This window comes from Stegostoma tigrinum, chromosome 36, assembly GCF_030684315.1.
Source record: "Stegostoma tigrinum isolate sSteTig4 chromosome 36, sSteTig4.hap1, whole genome shotgun sequence".
In the NCBI taxonomy this organism is placed as follows: Eukaryota; Metazoa; Chordata; class Chondrichthyes; order Orectolobiformes; family Stegostomatidae; genus Stegostoma; species Stegostoma tigrinum.
In genome coordinates this window covers 20,311,144-20,337,049 of record NC_081389.1, presented here as the reverse complement: position 1 = coordinate 20,337,049, position 25,906 = coordinate 20,311,144, and the positions used below count along the sequence as shown (strand labels likewise).

Genomic DNA, 25,906 nt, shown 5'->3' with positions numbered 1-25,906 from the left:
ATTTTTGATATTTCTTTGTGATCTTTACAATTCTCTCTAGTAGGTTCTTCAAAATTTAATTGGGAAGTCCATTTTGTAAATCATTTAGATGTATCAATAAACCACATTCATATGGATCCCGTCTTCCCGAAATAACAGCAACTTGCCAATGTTCCTCATCGTAAATATTATCCAGTTAAGAGCTTTCCAGTGTTCCTGGGCTTAATGTTTCATTAGCAGACCCTCTCCTCCCTAGAGTGTAACAATACATTCAAGCTCAGTGCTTAATATTTATCCACAGCAATGGAGTTTACAGAGACACCCCCCGAGGAATGCATTTTTCTAATTGCCAGAGGTGTGATAGCATCATTGCAGCATTGCCTACAGGTATGAGTTTCAGAAAGATAGTTTAGGACTTGTTTTGGGAGATGGGACAAAAGTAGTGTGTCAGAATTATGTGTGAGTGTGAGAATATGTGAAGGGTGTGTGAGTGTGAGAGATATGTGAAGTGTGAGAGCATGTGAAGTGTGAGAGGTGTGTGAAGTGTGGGTGTGTAAAGTGTGAGTATAAGCATATGAAGTGTCAGAAAGTCTGTGAAATGCATATGAGAGAGAGATGTGGAAGTGAGACAACAAAATGTGAGGCTGGATGAACACAGCAGGCCAAGCAGCATCTCAGGAGCACAAAAGCTGACGTTTCAGGCCTAGACCCTTCATCGGAGAGGGGGATGGGGTGAGGGTTCTGGAATAAATAGGGAGAGAGGGGGAGGCGGACCAAAGATGGAGAGAAAAGAAGATAGGTGGAGAGAGTATAGGTGGGGAGGTAGGGAGGGGATAGGTCAGTCCAGGGAAGACGGACAGGTCAAGGAGGTGGGATGAGGTTAGTAGGTAGATGGGGGTGTGGCTTGGGGTGGGAGGAAGGGATGGGTGAGAGGAAGAACAGGTTAGGGAGGCAGAGACAGGTTGGACTGGTTTTGGGATGCAGTGGGTGGAGGGGAAGAGCTGGGCTGGTTGTGTGGTGCAGTGGGGGGAGGGGACGAACTGGGCTGGTTTAGGGATGCAGTTGGGGAAGGGGAGATTTTGAAACTGGTGAAGTACACATTGATACCATATGGCTGCAGGGTTCCCAGGCGGAATATGAGTTGCTGTTCCTGCAACCTTCGGGTGGCATCATTGTGGCACTGCAGGAGGCCCATGATGGACATGTCATCTAAAGAATGGGAGGGGGAGTGGAAATGGTTTGCGACTGGGAGGTGCAGTTGTTTGTTGCGAACTGAGCGGAGGTGTTCTGCAAAGCGGTCTCCAAGCCTGTGAGTGTGAGAGGAGTATGTGAAGTGAATGTGACAGTGTGCGAAGTGTATCTGACAGGGCTATGTGAAAGTGAGCGTTAGAGAGTATCTGAACTCAGTGTGACAGGGTGTGTGAAGTGTGAGCGTGAACGTGTGTGAGAAAGTGTGTGTGAAAGTGAGGGCGAGAGTGTGTGAAAGTATGTGAGAGAGAGGGGGAATGTGAAAGTGTGAGAGCTTATGTGCTGTGAACGTGAGAAAGAGGGAGTGTGGTGGAGTTGGGAGATGGCTGCGTGCCTGGGATAGAGGCAGGAGCTTTGAATTGCCTGTGAGGCGAGCCTGGCAGGGGTTGAGTCTATCTCAGCTTTTTCCCCTGAGACTTCCAGCTCCTTCTTGCATGCGCTCCGCTCGCTCCAGCCGCAGTGCTTTCAGCTCACTCCCAGTCTACCCGCTCGGTTCAATGAGGCTCAAAGCCAGCATTGAGCCGCTGGCCGGCTGTGTCTTCTTTCTGTTTCTTGGAGGTAAGCTTAGCAATCACATCTGCTGCATAGGGAAATGGTTTGACCACATCAGGCTGGCTACATGTCCTAGCCCTGGTTTGCAGTGCATTATTAATTTGTAACTAGTGAAGTAAAAATCCTCTTTAGATGTGGGTCTTGCTAAAGTGGGCAGTAATTAACATCGGCCTAACACCTCGTTTCAACCAGTTTATTTCTCAACCGGCTTTTTTTTTAAAGTGAAACGCTTTTTAAATGTTTTGTCTGCTTTGTCACGGTAAACAAGGAATGTTTGGCTGAGGGGGAACGAGTTGAAAAGTGTTCACTGTTGGAAATCTGAAGGCTTGTCAAAGTAATGAAAGCTGTTTTCTCTCCCTACACCCCCACCCCCCCCCCCCCCATTCCTTCTGTCCACCCACTCTCCAACAAACCCCGATGATTTCTTCTGTAAAACAAGCTGCCCTGTCTACAGAAGGAGAGAGGAAGCTATTTGCCAAACTCTTCGCTAATTACAGTCGGTACATCAGGCCGGTGGAGAACGTGTCCAGGCCGGCGGTGGTGCAGTTCGAGGTCTCTCTGTCCCAGCTGATCAAAGTGGTATGGTACTGTGCTCTCCCGAACTTTCTGTCCTCATGCTGTGGGCTGACTTACCAGTGCTACTTGATCCTGTAACAACTCAATTTTTCCCTCCACAGGACGAGATCAATCAGATCATGGAGACCAATCTGTGGCTGAAACATGTAAGTGTCCTACCGTTTATCCTAACAGATTGATTTGCTCCCAGACCAAAAAGGCAAGGTTGTGATGAGGACGTGACTGTTTCCAGGGGAGAGGGAAGGTTAGAGCTCTGGGGGCCTGCGCAGTATTGGATTTGCTGCTTGGATTATCCCAGCGGGCTAGTTCCACATATGGGTGGAGTGAGGGGCTGGATGGGAGGTGGAATTGGGGTCCCGTACCCTTCCACATGTGGGGGAGGGGGTCCCATAGCCTTCCACATGTGGGGGAGGTACAACAGCGAGTGGTTGGCAGGAATAGCGTGGTTACATCAGTGGTAAATCATAGAACTGTTACTGTGCTGAAAGGTGCCGTTCAGCCTATCATGACTGCACCTCATAGTTTTATTAAATTCATTCATGGGATGAGGGCATCGCTAGGCCCGCATTTATTGCCATTAGGACAGTTAAGAGTCAACCACATTGCTGTGGCTTTGGAGTCACATGTAGGCCAGACCAGGTAAGCATGGCAGGCTCCTTCCCTAAAGGATATTAGTGAACGAGATGGGGCTTTTTTTAAAACAACAATTGACAACAGTTTAATGGTCAAACTTATGCTCTTAATTACAGATTTTTATTGAATTCAAATTCCATCATCTGTTCATTATGAGATTCAAACCTAGGTACCCAGAATATTACCTGGGTGTCTAGATTATTTATCTATCCATAGGCCATCAACTCCCTCTAAATATTCTAAATAATTATTTAATGCCCTCCTGAATGCCTCAATTGAACGGACATTCCCAGACAGTGAATTCCAGACCCTAACTACTCACTGGCTGAAATAGCTTTTTGTCATATCAACCTTGCGTCATCAGCATATCATTTTTCAACTATGCTCTCCTCTTCTGTTTACCAGAAGAAACAGCATCTCATTATTTATTGTATCTCGCCCACTCATGATTTTAAAAACTTCTATCAAATCTCTTAGCTGCCTTCTATTCGAGGAGAACAGTCCCAGTGTTTTCAATCTACTCTGACAACTGAAGTTTTCACATTCCTGCAACCGTGCTTGTACATCACTTCTGCACTCATGTACCTCCTATAATGTAGGGCTTACAGTTGTACAGAAACTTCAGCTGAGGTGTAACAATTGACCTCTACAGTGGACCAAGTTTGTATTTGTATTAACGAAGGGAGGGAACAACTGAGAAAACTCTGCAAAGTGATCGTATCCACGCCATTTCGAGGGAAGAACGCAGAAGGGATATAATATTAGGGAGAAGAGTAAAGTACTGAGGAAGGGTTATAGTACCCGAAACATTAACTCTGTTTTTTCTTTCATGAATGCTGTCAGACCAGCTGAGCTTTTCCTGTGTTTGTTAATGTTTCTGAGTTACAGCATCTGCAGTTCTTTCAGTTTTTATTGAATATTAGGGAGAACCTAGTAAGGAGATGAGGTAGAATGTAATGACATAAAAACAGAAAATGCTGGAGAAACTCGTTCAGTCTGGCAGCATGTGGAGAAAGAAACAGAATTTAGGTTTCAAGTCACAGAGTCATAGACCATGGAAACAGACCCTTTTATCCAACTGGTCTGCACCGACCAGACATTGTCCCATTTGCCAGCATTTGGCCCATATCACTCTAAACCCTTCCTATTCATATACCCATCCTGATGCCTTTTAAATGGTGTAATTGTACCGGATTCCACCACTTCCTCTGGCAGCCTGATCCATAAATGCACAACCCCCAGCATGAAAAAGCTACTCCTCAGGCCATTTTAAATCTTTCCCCTCTCACCTTAAACCTATGCCCTCTAGTTTAGGACTCCCACCCCTATTAAACCTTTATAAGGTCACGCCTCAGCCTCCGAAGCTCCAGGGGAAAAAGGCCCTAATCCATTTAGCCTTTCCCTATAATTCAAATCTGATTTGACTCCTTCTCACAATGGAGATAGAATGTGATAGCTTTGACAACACCTCCAAAACCCCATGACCTCTACCACTGAGTCCGACTGTGACTTTAACTGCATCATTTCAGCCTCCTCCAGAGGTCCCCAGCATCACAGATGCCAATCTTCAGCAAATCTAATCAATCCATATCTTATCAACAGACATAACAAAGTGTGGAGCTGGATGAACACAGCAGGCCCGGCAGCATCTCAGGAGCACAAAAGCTGACGTTTCGGGCCTAGACCCTTCATCAGAAAAGCCTTTTCTGATGAAGGGTCTCGGCCCGAAACGCCAGCTTTTGTGCTCCTGAGATGCTGCTTGGCCTGCTGTGTTCATCCAGCCTCACATTTTATTATCTTGGATTCTCCAGCATCTGCAGTTCCCATTATCTCTGATCACATCTTATCAACAGATAGAGGCAATGGATACTACAAAAGCTATGAGTGCTGACAACATTCCGGCAATAGTACTGAAGACCCGCACTCCAGAACTTGCCACTCCACTAGCCAAGCTGGCCTAGTACAGCAAGAATTTCAACATCTACATGACAATGTGGAAAATTGTTCTGAACACAAGGCAGGACAAATCCAGAACAAAAACAAAGTTACTGGAAAAGCTGAGCAAGTCTGGTAGCATCTGTGAAGAGAAAGAAACAGAGTTAACATTTTGGGTCCGGTGACCGTTCCTCAGAACTGATGCTGCCAGACCTGCTGAGCTTTTCCAGCATCTTTGTTTTTGTTCCAGATTTACAGCACCCGCAGTTCTTTCGGAATTTAGTCAGGTCAAATCCAAACTGGTCAATTATTGCCCCATTAGTCTACTCTTGATCATCAATAAAGTAATGGAAAATGTCATCAATAATGCTATCAAACTGCACCTATTCAGCATAACCTGCTCACTGATGGCCAGTTTGGGTTCTGCCAGGACCATGTAGTTCCTGACCTCATTACAGCCTTGGTTCAAACATGGACAAAGGAACTGAATTCCAGAGGTGAGGTGAGTGACAGCCCTTAACTTTGAGGCTGCACCTGGCAGAGTGTGCCAAGAAGGAACACTAGCAAAACTGGAATCATTGTGTATCGGGGGAAAGCACTCTGCTGGTTGGACAAAGATAATTGTGGTTGTTGGAGGTTAGTTATCTCAGGCCCAGGACATCTCTACAGAAATTCCTCAGGATAATGTCATAGCCCAACCATCTTCAACTTCTTCATCAATGATCTTCCCTCCATCCTAAGGTCAGAAGTGATGATATTTGATCTGTATAACGATTGCACGATATTCAGCACCATTCACAGCTCCTCAGATGCTGAAGCAATCCACATCCAAATGCAGTAAGACCTGCATAATATCTAGACTTGGGCCGAAAGGTGGCGAGTAAGTCACATCACACAAATGCCAGGCAATGACCATCTTCAATAAGAGTTAATCTAACCACCATCCCTTGACATTCACTGGCGTCAGCATCACTGAATCCCTCACTATCAACATCCCAGGGAGAGTTACTGTTGACTAGAACCTGAACTGAATTAACCGTATAGATGCAATGACAACAAGAACAGGTCAGGGGCTAGGAATCCTGCAGCAAGTAACGCATCTCCTGACTCCACAAAGCTTGTCAACCATTTACAAAGTGATGAAATACTCTCTACTTGCCTGGATGGATGCAGCTCCAACAACATTTGAGAAAATCGGCACCATCAAGGTCAAAGCAGTCAACCTGATTGGCACACATTCACTCCCTCCATCACCCACGCTCAATGTATCTACAAGATACACTGCAGAAATTCACCAAGGCTTCTTAGGCAGCACCTTCCAAACCCATGACCATTCCATCTAGAAGGGGAAGGGCAGCAGATACATGGGAACATTGTCACCTACAATTTCTATTCACCATCCTAACTTGGAAGTATATCACTGTTCCTTGACTGTCACCAGGTTAAAGCCCAGGAGTAACCTCTCTAAGGGCATTGTGGGTCAACCTACATATCTTGTTCCATCATGTCTACTGAGTCAATGTTCCTGAATTCTCTACCTAACATAATACAGTGTAGATTTGTAAAGCACAGAAACAGACTGTTCAGTCCCATTTATCCATGGTGACCACACATCCTAAATTAATCTAATCCCATATGCCAGCATTTGGCCCATATCCCTCTAAACACTTCCTATTCGTATGCCCATTCAAATGCCTTTCAAATGTTGTAATTGTACCAGCCTCCATCACTTCCTCTGGCAGCTGATTCCATACATGCACTACTCTCTGCGTGAAAAAGTTACCCTTTAGATCCCTTCTTTATCTTTCCCCTCTCACTTTAAACCAATGCCCTCTATTGGGTCACTGGACCTGAAACATTAACTTTGAGTTTTTTTTCTTTGAATTAATAGTTAACCTCTCCCTGGATTCCATGTGATCTAACCTTATTAGCATGTGGCACTTTGTCATTCTGAAGTCCAGAAAGACAATGTCTACCGCTCTGCTTCCATCAATCTTTCTGTCACTTCTTTAAAAAAAACTATGAAATTGGTGAGACACTACTTCCCACATGAAAAGCTCTGCTGACTATTCCTAATCAGCCCTTTTCTTTCCATAATCATTTAGATCCTGTTCCTTAGAATCCCTTCCAATGACTTGCCCACCACCAATGTCAGGCTGACTGGTCAATAGTTCCCTGGCTTTCCCTTACCACCTTTCTTAAATAATGGCACTACGTTAGCCACTCTCCAGTCTTTCGGCACCTCACCCATGGGTATCGATGACAGCACCATCATAACAAGGGTGGTAACAGCTCACACAGGTGGATTAACCACAACCTTACCAGGGAAGCTGAGTGTGGGAAAGGATTGCCGTTCTTCTGATAGCAATACCCAGGAACAAATAATTAAAAACAAAAGATCTACTTACCTGTAAAGGATGGCCATTTGAAATACATGTAGAAGGAAATTGAGGTTTTGTTCTTGGAAATTACTATTTTATATAAGACAACTACAGTTGCCCATAGGAAACAAACTCAAAACTGGAGTTAAGTTCCTTCAGATATTTTCTTGTCCAATATGTACAACAGTGTTATTAGCAGAAATCACTGGCAAAATAAAATATACTACCAAGTATGACGAAGGAAATGGTCTAAAATAAGAACAGAGAGAGGAAGCCAAGGCTGGGGCAAGGGCAGAGGGAAACAACACCAGAGGGGAAGCAAGAATAGATGAGAAACAAGGGAACATTAGGAGGTAGAGTTGGGGAGAGGAGGCAATGCTGGCAGGGCAGTTGAGAGAGTGTGGGACAGGTGGTGGGGTGTGGGAAGAAATTGACAAGGGACAAGGCTAGGGTAGGAGAGGCAATGACATTCAGCAGAAAGGTTAATGTAATTTGCAGAAACATTCTCTAATATATAACAACTTTCAAAAGAAATTATGTTCAGCAGGGTGATATAAACAATCTGCATCAGGGAGCTGCTGGAACCATTGAAACTTCACCCGATAAAGAATGCAATACTTCTGGGCAGGAAAGGGTTTTGGGGAACAAAGCTAAGGCAACAGCTTCCAGAAGAATGTTGTAAATCTGTTCGTGACTCAGGCAGGATTTCATTAATTTCACCTTTCACGAGATAAGATAGCATTGATTTTCCATCAAACAAGAGGCTGCTCATTTTATGCACTGCGGTTATATTTATTGGCGATGTTTAAATAATTAATAAACTTACATTTCCAATTCAAAGTGATAATAATATCACTCAAAGCTATTCAACTGCAAACAAGCCATTTCTTAGCAATTCCATGTGTCAATAACACTTCCTTACATAATAAATATGCTTGGTGACAAACACTGGTGAATCTATATTTCTGGAACAGTAATGCATTGCTCTGATGAAAGGTTATTGAATTGATGCATTTAAATCTTTTTTCACAGACAGTGCTAAACCTGCTCAGCATATCCAGCATTATCCATTTTTATTACAAACTTAAGAGAGACAGGGTCGTATCTTCTCATTTATGGTGAACCATCGGAGAGTCACAAAAAAATAGACTAGCACCCTGTTTAATTCCTCTCAGCATATTATTACTGGCAAAGTCATTTCTCAGAGTGTAGTTCAGAAGTTGTGAGTTCAAGACCTAACAAAGACTTAAATACAAATTCTACTGCAGTGATGCTCTCCTCCCTGAGATAGAGTGATTCTGATGAAATTTTAAATTATATCCCTGTCTCCCATCAGCTGGTTATAAGCAATCCCACAGCACTGTTTGAATGAACAGCAGGGGTGGATGTTGGAGCCCCTGAGGTAAGAAGCTGCTGTGTCTCATTTTACATCAGTGATTAGACTTCAAAATAGGAGATCTAATACATGGGCTTATGAAATGCTGCAATTGTTATTTCAATGGGGTTGGAATACAAGAGTAGGGAAGTCTTACTACAACTGTATAATGCACTGGAGACCACATCTGGAGTACTGTGAGCAGTTTTGGTTCCCTTTTTAAAGAAAACTATTATTGCATTGGGCGCAGTTCACAGAAGGCTCATCAGGATGATCCCTGGTATGGAGGGACTTGTCTTGTGACCAAATGTTAAACAGGTTGGGGGTGCTACTTATTGGAATTTAGAAGAATGAGAGGTGATCTCATTGAGACATATAGAATTCTTAAGGGGCTTGACAGGGTACTTGCTGAGAGATGTTTCCCCTGTGGGAGAGTCCAGAGGGCACAGTCTCGGAATAAAGGGACACCAGTTTAAGACTGAGATGAGAAGGAATTTCTTCTGTCAGGGGGTTTAAAGTCTTTGGAATTCCTTGATACAGAGAATTGAGAGGACCTTATGTATATTTAAGGCAGAGGCAGATAGATTCTTGATCAGATGGGGAATCAAGGGCACAGGTCAGGATTTAGCCATGATCCTACTGAATGGTGTTATATAGCCAATGTGGATCAAAGTGCAACTGGAGTTTAACAACAGTCCATACTGTCTACATATCCTTGTAGACGTATCAGTTTTTGGAAAACATATTAACCTTTCAGCTCTATCAAACTAATATACCAAAATAATAGGCATTATCCTTTAATAGCTTGTGTCATACAAAAATGCTCCACTTCAACAGATTACTTTGATAAAATGCAATTTCACCACTCCATCTGGTCGCCTACATTTTGTAAACTTAAAGTCATCTCTGTCCCTCTGTCTCTGTCCTAGCTCACTTCAAGTCCCATTCTGCCCTCAACTCTGCACTCATTGACCTAAATTACCTTCTCGTCAAGAAACGTCTTGATTCTATAATTCCTATCCTTGTTTTCAAATCCCTGTTTGGTCTTGTCCCTCTTTATCTCTGGAATAGAGTACAAGAGCAAGGAGGTGATTTTAAAGTTGTGTAAGAGACTTTTTCGACCTCAACTGGAGTATTGTGTACAGCTGTGGGCACTATATTACAGGAAGAGTATTAACATATTGGAGAGAGTGCAGAAATAGTTTAGAAGAATGGTTCCAGTTGGAGAAACATCAGTTATGAGGATAATTTGAAGTGGTTAGCACTGCCGCTTCACAGCACCAGGGACCTGGGTTCAATTCCACCCTCGGGCAACTGTCTATGTCCAGTTTGCACATTCTCCCTGCATCTGCGTGGGTTTTCTACCGGGTGCTCCGGTTTCCTCCCACAGTCCACAGATATGTAGGTTAGATGGATTGACCATAATAAATTGCCCCATGCTGTCCAGCATGTGCAGTTAGGGCAGATAAACCATGGGAAATGTGGTGGTATAGGGATAGTGTGGAGTGGGCTGTGTCTGGATGGAATGCTGTTTGGAGGGTTGGTGTGGATTCGATGGGCCAATAGCCTCTTTCTGCACTGTAGAGATTCTAAGTTGAGACTGTTATATTTGGAGAAAAGGAGGCTAGGAGAAGGTCTGATAAGTGTTTTCAAAATCACAAGCAGGCTGGACACGGTACAAAAGAAAAACTGTTAACAGAAACAAGAATGAGGGGGCATATTGTACACACCTCTGAAGTATCAGCACTCCCCTGATTCTAATTTCTAATGCAATCTCAACCATTATTTAATTGCTGGTTGCATCTTCAGTTGCCTAAGATTTAAATTTGGAAATTCCCTCCCTACAGTTTTGCCTTAATTTCCTCCTTTAAGACAGTTCTCAAAACTTAGTTCTTTGACCATGATAATGTAGCCTTATGCTTGATGTCATACTTTGCTTTATAATGTTCATGTTATTAAAGGTGCTATATAACTATAACTTGGTCTTTTAATACCACAGGCCACCAGGTAATCTTGTGATAAATAACTTCATATGGCACCTTTAACCTCCCTTTTGTCCTTTCTGCCTCCTTCAGATATGGAGTGATTATAAGCTAAAGTGGGATCCTGCTGAATATGGAGGTGTCAAGTCTATTCGCATTCCTTCTGAAAAAATCTGGAAACCAGACATTGTCTTGTACAACAAGTAAGTAAAAAAGAAGTGAGGTCAAATTAACCAGTCACTGGCACAGCTGAACTGTAAACTTTGACCTTGTTCATAACAGACGATAACATTTCTACAGTTAGATCTGGAATGAGTTAATTAGTAAACCACATTATTCAATATAGAGGCCAGATAAACAGACAGCAATGTTTCCAGTTAATTCCCCAGATATATTTGTATTCAATGTGTGCAGAAATGTTCATTACATACCTCTGGAGCAGGTGAGACTTGAATCTGGACCTCTTTATTCAGAGCTAGGGACACCGCCACTACACAAGAGCTCTAGTTTGATCTCAGTTTATCTTCATAAAATCAATTTGTTCAGAGATGCTATGACACATTTCTGGAGCAGGTGAGACTTAAACTCAGCTCTCCTGGCTCACAGGTGGGAACGCTACCACTATGCCAGAAGAGGCCTACTTTGAGCCCAGAATTAACTGCCCCCTGATGTGCTATTGACAGATGCAATTGGTTTCAGACAGTCTAGGGAAACATTAGGGCTCCTGCTGTCCAGTGGTCCACATATTTGTATGTCAGATTGTGCTGAGCCAGGGTGTAATGTTTCCCCTTCTTAAGCAGCCCACCGACTTAAACAAACACATTGGGGTGAAATATCTTAGGCTTCTGCGTGTCCATGGAAGCATGCCCCTGCAAAATTCAGTGTCATCTGGAAGCAATCTTGCTTTAGCTCAAAAAAACTTGATGTGAAATATAGATCGAATAAAACAACTGACAATGATATCTAGCTTGACAATGATGCCAAACAGTTCAATGATGCACCAATACACCAAGGTTCTTGAGGAATCACAAGTTGTATCATCCTTTGGTAATGTCGAGGAGAGCAGATTCATAGAATAGAATCAATTGCATTAAATAAACAAGGCAGATTCAAGTGCATCACACACACTCAAAATATAGCAGACATTGGAAATATGAAATAAAGCAGAAAGTGCTTGAAAATTAAACCATTCTGGTAGCATCTTGGGAGAGAGAAAGTAAGTTAATGCTCTGAGTCCAAAATGACCATTCCTTGCAACCAGAGAAAGCTGGGAAAACTTAGAAGCAATTGGGCCATTCGGCCCAACTAATTTGTTCTGCAGTTTATACTCCTCACAAATCTCCTTCAGCTGTATGCACTAACTCTCAGGTCTTCTGACATATCTGTCTATTCCCTTTACCCTCATGAATACAACTCTTTTTTTTGGAAGCACCCATGTTATTTATCTCCAGTCCATTCTCTAATGGTGAATTCCATATTCTCTCTACTTTGGTTAAAGGAATTTCTCCTTACCTTACTGAATTTATTGTTGATGATTGATGGAATTCATGTACAAGTCAATATTAGAAGACATCTATAATCTTCTCAGATTTCCTCAGTAGAAAGGGCAGAATCAAAGTATTGTCAAAGGATGGGAAGTATAATTAGGACAAGATTAATTCTGCAATGAAAAATAAAAATGTATTCTTTCTGTTTTCCTTGCATTTTGCTTTTGGTTTACTTTCACTCAAGATGATAGTTTAGTGATGATTCTACCAACGCTGCATTGCATTAGGCTGACGGGGTTTCTCCTACACTTCCTAACTTACCAGCCAATTTCATTTGGCCAAGATCAATGCAGGCAGAAATGCTGCCAGAGTACAATTAAAGTGATGTGAAATTTATAGGAACACTAATTCACATTAAAATCAATAAATTATTCCACATGAGCTGTGCACTTAATGAGACTGGGTGCCCATTTCATGAATAAGCAATATAATTCACCATGCACACTGGCATTTTTGCAGATGTACAGTAAATGTGAGCTGCTTTGGAAGTGTCAGTTTAGTTTGTTAGCGGGGTTGTTCCTTCTGAATCTGTGTCGTATGAGTTGAAGCTCACGGAGTGGAGGACTGGCAGTGTTTCCGGGGAGGACAGCGAGGACTTTGGGGCAACTGTCAGGGCACAATTATTTTTCGGCTGGGGTAAAACAGAATTAGAGGGGACTCAGAGCATGAAAATTGGGGCGGGGGTAATAGGGTATGCAAATTGCACCCAAGTGGAGGTGAAGGTGTAGAGGGCACCCAAGGAGGTGGTTGTGCTAGTAATAGGGCACCAAGGCGGGTGGGAGGGAGAAGTGGAGGTGGAGGACATTCTAGACACCATTGGATGATTATTTGGATAAAGAAAATGTGCAAGAATATGGGTAGAAAAGCAGCAGATTGGCACCATACTAGGTAACTAGTTGATGCAGACTCGATGGGCTGAATGGTCTTTTTGATGTCATAACCCTGCTGCAATTCTATGAAACTTGATGTTGGAAGTGAATCTTCACTCTGGATGTATTCCAGGGCACCTAACTTCCACTCAGAGGAACTAATTGTTTAAAAACAGCTTATATCCAAAAGTGCTGTTGCACACAACTGAACAGTTATTACCTATCACCAAATCTCTTGTTTTTTCTCACCTATTAACCATCCGTGCTCTCCAATTGAATAACTTACATGCAAAACCCATTAAAGGCAGTGGAAACTCAAAAGGTGAGGGAGAGGAGTGGAGATTGGGAGGGGCTGGATCAAAATGGAGCTGGAATTTAATTAAAAATACCTTTTGGAAGGTTCATAAAAATTAGCAGAAATGTCCGCTGACGATTGATTCATCCAATGAGCGTGACTAGTATTATATCTGGGGCCAGGTTCTAACTGAACACTAGAGGGCTCATGTGGCACAATGATAACATCGGCTTTAGGCTAGGAAACCTGGATTTAAATCCTACAGGCTCTAGAGGTGTGTACAGAACATCTCTGAATAGACAGACTAGGGGGAAATACCTAACTGTTAGCGTTTTAGTTATTTTAATCCACCTGTGTGGACATGTTATGACACTCTTTCAGGACAAGTGGGACTTGAACCCGGACCTTTTGACCCAGAGGTGGGCACCACAATGCCCAACAGAAATCAAATCCATTATCTTAATCAAATGGCCATGACTAAAGGCTAGTAGGAGCTTTTTAAACAATTCCAACAGATTCTGGAAAATAAATTTTGATTGAACAATATTTGTGTTTAAAATTCCACGATACTGTGCTCATGTTATTCTGATTTTGGGTAGACTGCAAAGAAACTGGCGCATCATTCAACTCCATTTTCTGGCCTGGCATGAGTGTACTGCTTTCACTGGGATGCACTATCACCAGCAAGGCAAACAATAGCTGCCCATCTCCAAATGACCTTGAACTGAGTGACTTGTTAGATCATTGCAGAGGGCAGTTAAAAGTCAACCACATTGTTGTGGATCTACAGCTGCATGTGGGCCGGACTGGATAGGGAGGGTGAATTTCCTTCCCCTTATGGGCATTATAGTGTAATGCATGAGCTTTTATAATACCAATGGTCAGATCACCATTACGGAGACACCAGAATTAATTTAGTTTAAGTCCCACCAGCTGATTTATATCCATGAATCCAGGTCATTAGCCTGAGCCTAGTGCTCTTGGGGCAAAGTGATAGCGTCCTGACCTATGGGCCATGATGACTGGGTTCAAGTCCCACCAGCTCCAGAGGTGTCATAAAATCACTGAACAGATTGATTAAAAATATCACTGGCTACAGCCTCTGGTTTAATACTTCAGTACGTTACCACAACACAATTGTATTACATTGTCAGAGATGCTGCCTTTCAAATGAGATATTGATGTCTGACTACATTCTTCAAGTGGATAAAATAATCATACAGCTGTCTTTCAACAAGCAATAATTTTGCAAATATCCATTACTGCAACAGATTGACTGATCATTTATCTTCAGGAATTGGATCTTGCTGTGCTCTCCTACAAAATGACAATGACAACATTTGACTGTAAGACATTTTAGAATGTCCTTACGATGTGAATGATGTTACAACTCAGGTTCCTCCCTGTAAAGACAAACTGAGAATGAAAACCTGCTACACAATGGAAAGAGGCCACTTAGGCCCATTAAGAGACATGATGGCCTAATGGTATTATCAATAGACAGTTAATCCAGAGACCCAGGCAATGTTCTGGGACCTGGGTTTGAACCTGAACTCAAAATCCAGAATTAAGAGTCTAAAGATGATCATTAATCCATTGCCAATTGTCAGGAAAACCCATCTGGTTCACTAATGTCCTTTAGGGAAGGAAACTGCCATCTTTACCTGGTCCGGCCTACATGTGACTCCAGACCCACAGTGATTGTTTGACTATTAACTATCCTCTGGGCCAGTAAGGGATATGCAATAAATATGATCCACAATGCTGTGAATGAACAAAAACATTTATATTTATGCAAAACCTCTGCTGAAAAAGTTCATACACTACAACTCTCTAGCCTGATTAGCTGTTCACTTGCTCCATCTATCTACTCATTCTATCTCTTGCGGATCATCAATCTCTGTCTCCGTCATTCCCTCTGGATATGCATTCCTTATGCCGACAATACAATTTCTCCTTACCTTGAAACTCATTTTCTCTTAATTTAACTCCTTACCGCACACTCAGAAATAAATGAAATTGGTTTTCCCTATTCAGTCTGCTAAATCTCCTGTTATCCTCCACTATTTAAGTGTCTACCTAAGACTATTTACAATTCCTAGAACAGCTTGATGAATCTATACCGTGTGCTCTCTGTGGTTTTTTTTTGGGAATGGAAGACCATTTGCAAGCACAGAGATCTAACAATTATCCTGTATGGTTAAATATCATCCCTGGCTCAGTGCTTGCTTTCATCATTAGGCTGCTCAGCTATTCAACAAAATCACAACTGTTTTGATAATCATCAATTCCACCTTGTCCCGTCCCCAAATCCGTCCATTCCCTTACCGATTAAAAATTTGTCTATTTCAGCTTTGAATATATTTAAAATGCCACCCTCTCTAGCCCTCAGTGGGAATGAATTTCACAGATTTACTATTCTCTGAAAGAAGAACATTCCCCCTAATCAACCTTAATGAATCTTCTATGGACTGCTTCTTTCCTTAGATAAGAGGCCCAATTCCGTCCAGAGGCTTCTAGGTGTAGTTTAAGTCATGTATAATTTTAGCAAGGTTGCCCTCTTTCTATAGGCTATTTCCTTTTGAAATTAAGGCCAACATTCCATTTGCCTTCCCTATTACCTGTTGAACTTTTGGCTTAAAATTTTGTGATTTACACACAAGAACTCCCGAATTCCTGAGTCAAGGTTTTTACAATCCTTCTCTATTTAAACAAGATTCATCTCTGCTACCTTTTTGCCAAAGTTCACAATAATCTCATGTTTTCCCACATTATTCTGCAAAGTTTTTGCCAATTCACAACTTTTCAACATCCCTCTCTATGACTCTGTCATCCTCACCACTTGCCTTCCCATCTATTTTTGTACTGATCACAAACATGGCTATCATACGCTCACGCATTTACTTCCCTTGTCCAAGTTAATAATATATAGTTTAAATATTTATGGCCCCAGCACTGATCCCTGTGGCACACTGTTAGTTACAGGGGGCAATCCTGAAAGTGCACCTCTTATTCCAACTGTCTCCTTTTAGAAAACAAAGAACTGTGTGTATGCTGGAGATCTGAAACAAACAACAGAAATTTGCTGGAGAAACCCAGCAGGTTCGGTGGCATTTGTGAAAACAGCATGAATGTTTCAAGTCCAGGAATCTTTCTTCATTGTTCTGACTCGATAGCTGTACTCACAGACTAACAGTCTAACACAGAATTACTAAGATCAGTGAACAAGCCAACACAAGCTGCTATAGATGAACTACCATTAAACACTACAGGGCTTCCTGAGGTCATGAAAGGTACACATTTAAATGTAAAGCTGTTCTTATTTGTACACATTTATCCTTACCACTGTATACATTAAGCTTTTTAATTCTCATCCTTTCATTGTGAAATCTCTATTTTAGCTGCACTATTCATGAAAGCAAACAGCAGGACCCAAAGTAGGATCCAAAACACTGATGACATTGCAGCACCTCTCTCTTTTGCAAGTATTAATGTGAATTATGAGTGAGGCTTGAGCCTAGCATACTAGCTCAAGAGTCTATCAACTGAGCCACACTATCATAGATAAATTGTTCCAAGTCATCCTTTAAAATATTTTACTAAACTGCTGAATGGCCAACATTTTGTGGATAAGTCCTTACAGATGCTTCTGGAGTGAGTTCACCCTCTTTTTGGAAGCTTAGCTGTAGAAAATTTAAACAAAATACCATCTTGAGATGATTGTCCACATGTGAATCACAAACTGTTCAACCACAAAGTAAATCATTTGTGGCTCACCATGGCTACTTACAGCCATGTGTCATTTCACAATGCAGTAGGCCATTCAGCCCATCTAACTGAAGATCTCATTCTTCATTCAAGGTATTCTCTTCAAATCTGGAGCGTGAGACTTCTAAATGAGAAAAAAGATAAAATGGCATAGTGCTAATGTCACTGGTCTACTAAACTACAGGCTAATACTCTGGTGATATGGATTCAAACCCAAACATGTTATCTGGTGGAATTTAAATGCAATTAACAAACTCTTGAATATAAAGCCAATTTCAATGATGACAACTTTCATTCAAAAAAAAATACAATTTCCTTTCTCAGAAAAAAAATTTGCTATCCTTCCGTAGTCTGGCCAACATGCAGCTCCACACTCACAGCAATGTGGTAGGCTCCCAACTGTCCTTTGAAATGGCTGAGAGAGACACTTAAGACAAGGACAATAAATGCTGGCCTTGTTGGTGATGGCCACATTCCATTAAAGAAAGTGTCAAAATTCAGTTTGGGGCTTGAAAATGGTAGTGGAAACTGATATCTCTCTCTGTCTCTATGGTTTGTGACTACAGTGCAGTTGCTGATTTCCAAGTGGATGAAAAGACCAAAGTGTTGGTAAAGTTCGATGGGACCGTGACCTGGATACCACCGGCCATATTCAAGAGCTCCTGCAGGATGGACGTGACTTACTTCCCCTTTGACTACCAGAACTGCAGCATGAAGTTCGGCTCCTGGACCCACGACCAAGCCAAAATCGACTTGGCTTTAATCGGCAACGAGATCAACAGGAAGGACTTCTGGGAAAGCGGTGAATGGGAGATCATCGCTGCGCCAGGGTTCAAACATGCCATCAAGTACAATTGCTGTGAAGAAATCTATCCAGACATAACCTACTCAATTTACATAAGACGAATGCCACTCTTCTACACCATCAACATCATCATCCCTTGCCTGATGATTTCTTTTCTGACTATTTTGGTTTTCTACCTGCCTTCTGACTGTGGAGAAAAGGTAACTTTGAGTATTTCAGTACTGCTGTCCCTTACTGTGTTTCTTCTGGTCATCACTGAGAGCATACCATCCACCTCCCTGGTGATTCCTCTTATTGGAGAATATCTGCTCTTCACCATGATCTTTGTGATTCTATCCATTGTTATAACCGTCTTTGTGCTGAACATCCATTACAGAACCCCCATGACCCATACCATGCCAGTCTGGGTGAAAACCATCTTCTTAAAGCTGCTGCCACGGGTTATGTTTATGAAGAGACCGACGGCTAGTTCTGAGGTTCAAAAGAACCCCAGGTTCTTCAACAGCAACACTGAGCTCACCAGCATCAACAGCTTCAGCAGAGGCTCTAAATCCAAATGCCCAGGGGATGGATTCTGCTACCAGGACCCACAGTGCACTCACTGCAGGTTCTGCAAGATGAAGAATCAGGATGTAGGCATCAACTCAACACAGAGTTCCAGCACAGAGTCCCTAGATGCCCTGCTCGCAATCTCCTCCCTGTCTCCTGAGGTTCAAGAAGCAATCGGGAGTATCACCTACATTGCAGAAAACATGAAGTTGCAGAATGAGTCTAAAGAGGTGACAAACTGTAGATGCATTCTTTTTACACCAAGACATACAAAGGGGTTTCTTCAAATGAAATAGACTTGGAGGGTTGGAGATTATAGAGCCAGGCCAAGCAGACATAATGCGATTCCCACCTTCTAGGTGCACATTTAGTCATTCCATACATCTGTTAGGATTTCTTACGTTCACATTTGAATGTAAACATAGCACTTTGTAATTACAAGCAAAAAGGATGTTGGAAATCTGAAATAAAAACAGAAAATGCTGGAAACACTCCAGACACATCTCAAGAGAGAGAAAGAGTTGGAATTTCAGGCTGAATATCCACCATCATTTTGGGAAAAGTCAGGCTGGAAGCAAGCATGTGTGGGGTTTAAAAAAAAGTCTGTGATAGTTAACTTAGTATGTGCAGATGAAATTTTAGATACTGTTGCAGTTATTTGAAGGCAATAAGGACTATGGATTAAAAGTGGGGATAATTACAACCAAATACAGGGGCAAAATGATACTGAAAGTATATCTCTGTGGAAATTTGAGAGATGTGCAATATAAACAGAAGCTGAGTTCATTATGTAACTCATGAGTCTCTGTGAGAGTTTAGAATTCCTGGGGGTCCTAATCAAAATGTTATTACCAAACTACAGGGTCATTAATAGATGCATCATCTGAACTGCAGTGGAAAGATTTAAACAGGACAAATTGACATCAGCAGGCAGCCACAACAGAGCTTTCCTTACAGTAGATATGATCCTTCAATATAAAAGGGAGACTCCTTTGGCTTTTGAAACTCATCAGATGTCAGACCAGGAATCCACCATTCCTTAAGCCTGCTGTCACTATTTGTGCCATGAGCTGGTTCCTTAAGAAGTTATTTTCCAGTTTGTTGCTTCTTTCATCAAAGTAGTCAAATTTAGGAATGATACAAGCAAATGCTTCTTCAAACACTGATTGACTCATGAAAGGCTCCAGGTTTCATGTCTACTGAATGATTTAAATGCTCTCCTTTATTTTTGAGCATTTAATCTGAGACTATAGTGTCCACCAATCCACTCATTTGAATTACTCGTGCAGGATAGAGAGCTGTACTTTAAGAAAGGTGGGTCGGGGGGGAGGGGTAGCGCAGGTGAGAGAAAAGAGGCATAGGAGAGAGAGAGAAAAGAGATGGCGGGGGAGGTATGATTTTCATTCAGTATAACCCCACATATAACTGCAAAATGGGCAAAAATTGCTCACGGAAAAAATATACAGGGAAAGTTTTCACTCTGTATTTAGTGCCAGATAAAAGGTTGCATGAATTAGAATTCTACAGTGTGGAAACAGGCCCTTTGGCCCAACAAGTCCACCCTGACCCTTGGAGCATCCCAGCCAGACCCATTCCCCTTTTACCCACCTAATCGACAGACCCCAGAACACTATGGGCAATTTAGCTTAGTCATCCACCTAACCTGCACATCTTTGGACCACGGGAACAAACTGGATGAAACCCACACAGACATGGGGAGAATGTGCAAACTCCACACAGTCGCCCAAGGGTGGAATTGAACCTGGGTCCCTGGTGCTGTGAGGCAAGATTGCTAACCACTGAGCCACTGTGTCATCCATAAAGTAAGGTTTCATTTTATAATTTATCTGTAATATTGATTAGCAACTGATTTCAGAATGAAAATGTGTAAGCACTGGGAAGGAAATAAATTTGTAGGGGTACAGGGGTAGAAAATGAGGAAATAGAACTGGCTTGCCATAAACTCAAATGGGCAAAGTGTTCTCCTGTGTTATAATAGCAGTGATTTTAAGTACCCCTTCAAATTGGTGTAGGATTGCTTTCCTCCTGGCTTCCACAAATCACTAGAGCAACCACTTCCAGTGGCACAGGTTGACATCTGGTGGCAAACACTAGTACTGCAAATCTTTAGTCTGAGCTCACTTTCTTTTACTCAATGTTCGACTAGGCTCCCTATGGGATTGTAAAAGAACAGATTAATTAATGTTTACTAAAATTCTTTAATAAATAGGCATCCTTCAATTGTTCTGTTTCACACTGCACCTTGTGACGTAGCAATGATCCACACACAAACCAGAATGTATACCAGGTTTAATTCTTGATTAGTGCTTATGTAGGATCATTCCCAGTCGTTAGCAACAACACAAAACGCTGCAGTTGGGCATAGAACAGCCAGAGACGATCATTCATGCTTTCTGTTTTTGAATGACACTGGCTAGTGGAAAAACAAGCAGAGAATAGAGAAACTTAGAGTATTCCAGAACAGGACTCATCAATGTCCTGTACAACCTCGACTCCTATACTCAAAGGCCTGAGCAAGTGAAGGTGAGGATTAAATGCCTTCTCGACCATCCTAACTCCAGTTAAGACATGCAGCATTAACTCTCTGTCTCTCTCCAGATGCTGCCAAACTTGCTGTTTCTCTAGCATTTTTGTTTACTTCAGATTTCCAGCATCTGCAGTATTTTGATTTTATCTAAGTGTTGGATCGCATCTGAATATCACACAGGAAAAGGATCTGATTATAGTGCATTGCATACTTGAAAAGCCAGAACTGACTCAGGTAGCATCAAGAATTGTCACTTGGGCAATTTAGCAAGGAACATCTAATAGAACCCAGTATCTTGAGGACAAGCAAATGGGGGTGACATCAAGAAAGCTTTACTGTCTAGCTAACTCCACCCTGCGCCTGCAACAAAAAAATGTTTGACGTGGAGAATGCAGACAGAGCTTTATTCTGTATCAAATCAATGCTTCACCTAGCCAGGTACTGTTTGAAATGTTTCCCCAAGACCCATATTGAATTCTAAAAATCAACTGTTTCCTCAATTTACAAATGCTGTCTAAACTGCTCAGATTCTTTTGTGCTTTGTTTTTATTTCAGATCTTCAGCATCCACTGTATTTTTTGATTAAAGGGTTGCCTTTGTAACTGAACCTGCGATGTGCCTGTCCTGGAAGTGTTTGACAGGGACAACGTAGAATGTACTTTACTCTATAATTCTGTGCTGGCTGTCTCTTCCCTTGGGAGTATTTATTAGGGACTTACAGTAAATCAATTACAGTCTAATAATTTGGGTTTTTCTCTATCTGGTGCTTGTTACAGATACAAGATGATTGGAAGTATGTTGCCATGGTAATTGATCGGATCTTCCTCTGGATCTTCATCCTGATTGGCATCTTGGGAACAGCCACCTCTTTCCTACAGCCCCTAATGAATGTAAAGGAGTTGTGAATGTCAGGAGATGGGTAACTTGTTGTAAATACAGGGGAGTCCTCGATTATTGTGTGAGCATTGTGCATTGAGGGAGAGCTGGCTTATACAACAGATCTAGAAAGAAATTACAGCTATTAGAGAACATCTTTTTCTGTACCTTAGAGATACTTGCTATGGTGTACATTCATGTTTTTTTAAAAATTAGTATTAGCAAAATTTAGTTACAGAGCTTTCATGTCATAAATGTGATGTCAAATCTGTCCAACCAGAATCTCGGAAGCTAATTTTGACAACTGCAATAACTGGCTAGTACAGCTCAAAGACTGCAACATTCAAGTTGTAAAAAAGGATATTTCCTACAACTTTTAGATCTTGCACGCTGTCTTTCAGCCAAGAGGCAGTTGGCACTTATCAAGTGATTAGAAGTTCAAGACATGGGTATTTCATTATCAGCCATTACAAACCTGAACCCACCAAACAATAACTTTCAGTTCCGACTTTGATGCTGTGCTCAGACAACTGACTTGTTTTTTGTTCACAGGATGAGGGTGTCACAAACTAGCATTTATTGTCCATTCCTAATTGCCCAGAGGGCAGTTAAGAATCAACCACATTGCTGTGGCTTTGGAGGCAGTTGGCAGTTTCCCAAGGACATTAGTGAACCTGATCAGCTTTTCTGACAATGTACAATGGATTCACAGTCACTAGACTTTTAATTCCAGACTTTTATTGAATTAAGATTTCACCATATACTGTGGCAGGATTCCAGAATGTCCCCAGAACATTAGCTGGGTCTCTGGATTAATAGTCCACTAGGCTGTTCTTCCCCTTATTACAGTCATAGAGATGTACAGCATGGAAACCGACCCTTCGATGCATCACATCCATGTCATACTAGATATCCTAAATTAATCCAGTCCCATTTTCCAGTATTTGGCCCATATCCCTCCAAACCCTTCCTATTCATATACCCCTCCGGATGCCTCTTAAAATATTGTATTGTACCAGCCTCCACCACTTCCTCTGGAGGATATTCCGTACATGCAACCTCTGCGTGAAAGAGTTGCCCCTTTGATCCCTTTTAAATATTTCCCCTCTCACTTTAAATGTATGCCTTCTAGCTTTGGACTTCCCTACCCCTGGGGAAAAAGACCTTGGCTATTCACCCTATTTATGCCCCTCAAGCTTTTATAAACTCTATAAAAGGTCACCCCTCAGCCTACTGAGCCTCTCCCTATAGCTGAAACCCTTCAAACTTTGGTACATCCTTTAGATATTTTCTGAACCCTTTCAAGTTTCACAAGATCTTTTCTATAGCAGGGAGACCAGAATTGAACACAGTATTCCAAATTAAAAAAAGTGGCCTAGCCAATGTCCTGTACAGCCGCAACAAGCCCTCCTAACTCCTATACTCAATGCACTGACTAATAAAGACAAGTATACCAAAAACCTCCTTCACTACCCTGTCTTTGTGACTCCACTTTCAAGGAACTACAAACCTGCAATCCAAAGTCTCTCTGCTCAGCAACACTCCCTGGGACTTCACCATTAGATGATGAAGTGCTGCCCTGATTTGCCTAACCAAAATGCAACAATTCTCACTCCCCAGCCCATCGGATCAAGGGCCCATCGTACTCTGATGTAACCTCCTTTGCTGCCATCATCATCGGCAAACTTACTAACCATACCTCCTCTGTTCACATCCAAATGATTTACATGAATGACAAAAAGCAGTCGACCCAGCACTGATTAATGTGGTACACTGCTGGTCTCAGGTATCCAGTCCGAAACCAACCCTCCATCACTCTGTCTCCTACTTTTGAGCCAGTTCTGTATCCAAATGGCTAGTTGGTCTTATATTCCATGTGATCTAACCTTGCTAACACGCAGATCCTTGTCGGACACCTTACCGAAGGTCATGTAGACAATGTGCACCATTCTGCCTACATTAATCCTTTTCGTCACTTCAAAAAACTCAGTCAAGTTAGTAAGACATGATTTCCAACACACAGTCGTGTTGATTATCCTTCAATCAGTCCTTGCCTTTCCAAATAAATGTAAATCCTGTCCCTCAGAATACCCTCCAAAACTTACCCACCACTGATGGTTGTTGCTGGATCATAAGCAAACCAGTTAGATTGGCAAAGCCAGCCTGAGTACCTGATATCTACTACAGGGATCAAACATACAAATTCCATCCAGCCTGTCCCACTCACTCCACCAGAAGGTCATATTATCCTGTGGGGAACATGAGAAACAGATAAAATCTGTGCCACGCAAACGAGTTGAACATTTCTGACTGGTGAATTCCTCCTCAGTGAATCGTAGAATCCCCACAGGGTGAAAGCAGGCCATTTGGCCCATCGAGTCACACCATCCCTTCAAAAAGCATCCCAACCCACATCCAACCTCCTACTCTATGCCTGTAACACTGCATTGCTCATGGCTAATCCACTCAACCTACACATCCCTAGACACCATGGGGCAACTTAACTTGGCCAATCCACCGAACATGCACATCTTTGGACTGTGGGAGGAAATCCACACAGATGGTGTTTGCCAAGGGTGGAATCGAACCAGAGTGTTTCCTGGCGCTGTGAGGCAGCAGTACAAACCACTGAGGCACCCTGCTGCCCCTCTATCATCAGATAACCCCTGGATTAATAGCACACAGTATATTTTGTATGCAGTGATCACCATTATAGTCAGACATTTCCAACTAGCAGGTTCGTGTATGGAGGTCAGCTGAGATCGGAATTCTGCTAGTGTATGAAATCAATCTGATGAATCAACCATGTCTAAGTTCACTGGAAAAGAATAGACTTTTAGACTTAGTATGTCTGAAAATGTGCTGAGAAACTGGCAAGTCAGCACGAAGAGAATCACTAAAGGGAGCAAGGTGAAGAGACAACTACATTCAATAATCCTGAGAAGGGAAAGTGAGAGAGCTGGTGCCAATGTACTGATGACTGAACTTGCTGTATGACAAATATTTTCTTCTACCTTCCATTTCAATAAAGGCATTAACCCATAGGCAGGCCAAAGGGATTTTGTACAAGACTGCAAGCATATTTGTTCATTAAAGGCACAGTGATTCAACCTACACCAGCCTTTGCCTGAGTAACTTTCCTGAGTAACAAAACGTGTGTGTACTGGGATTTTATTTCCTTGCAACAGATGAAGGGTACTCCATCTTCACAGCTTATTAAAGCACACATATGTAGTTAAAGATTGTAAGTACACATTTCGCTTGGGGGGGGGGGGGGGGGTCAACACTGAGTGCAATGCTGTTGCCAGCTCAGTGATATCCAATAAAATAATTAAAATGCCACTACACTAGTGTTTTAAAGAAAAAAAGTTCCGTTAACGCACCATGATCTCAATGTGGATTTTTAACATGTCAATAACAGATCTAACACTTACAATATAGCAACCCACTACAACTGCTCCAGAGTGACAGAGAGTCAGAGCACTGACAGTGTGATCTCTCAGATCTACATTGTTGGTGTCAGCCTGACTCACTTGGTAGAACCTTGGCCTCAGAGGAAAGTTTATACTTGTTCTGTACTATAACCTAGCCTGACCTTTCAGCACATAATAGAAGGTCTACTTCTTTAAATAAAACAGTTAACAGAGGCCAATCCAGCCTGTTTAGGTGGACCAGTGTAGGAATTCACCAAAACAAAAGTCACTTGCTACCATCTCATGATACAACAGCATATAGTGGCTGACAAATCACCTTAATGAGTTGACAACAGGCACAAAAATAACACCAAGATGTTTGGGAATCAACCCCAAGCAGGTGACACACAAAAGATTATGTAACTAATTAATTAATTAATCAATACCAGAAGAAGAAAAGTATTAGACTGAATCAATACTAGCTGCTTCCAATGTCTCCATGGACAGCCTGATCCACAGACTGGCCACCCCCTCATCCATTAAAACACGATGCTCGCTTTTACCTCTATGCAAAT

The 25,906-nt window shown here is 42.1% G+C and overlaps 1 protein-coding gene across 2 annotated transcripts; it reads left to right on the top strand.

Moving 5' to 3' along the window:
- The first annotated feature begins 1,681 nt into the window (after positions 1 to 1,681).
- On the top strand, positions 1,682 to 25,012 carry LOC125446812 (neuronal acetylcholine receptor subunit alpha-3-like). 2 transcript variants are annotated; one of them, XM_048520659.2, is made up of 6 exons: positions 1,682 to 1,785; positions 2,219 to 2,358; positions 2,457 to 2,501; positions 10,755 to 10,864; positions 17,707 to 18,724; positions 21,819 to 25,012. In XM_048520659.2, exons 1-6 carry the CDS (start codon positions 1,725 to 1,727, stop codon positions 21,945 to 21,947), a joined length of 1,503 nt encoding a protein of 500 aa, XP_048376616.1. In that variant the 5' UTR covers positions 1,682 to 1,724; the 3' UTR covers positions 21,948 to 25,012. The 2 variants fall into 2 exon arrangements, with proteins under 2 accessions (XP_048376616.1, XP_048376618.1); XM_048520661.2 differs by lacking the exon at positions 1,682 to 1,785 and having other exon boundaries at positions 2,248 to 2,363.
- The last annotated feature ends 894 nt before the right edge of the window (positions 25,013 to 25,906 follow it).

Excerpts from the sequence above, each read along its gene's own strand:
- LOC125446812 (XM_048520659.2), top strand. The coding sequence starts at position 1,725 with ATGAGGCTCAAAGCCAGCATTGAGCCGCTGGCCGGCTGTGTCTTCTTT. Across the intron at positions 10,865-17,706 it reads GACATTGTCTTGTACAACAA|TGCAGTTGCTGATTTCCAAG; the intron begins GTAAGTAAAAAA and ends TTGTGACTACAG. Across the intron at positions 18,725-21,818 it reads TGCAGAATGAGTCTAAAGAG|ATACAAGATGATTGGAAGTA; the intron begins GTGACAAACTGT and ends TGCTTGTTACAG.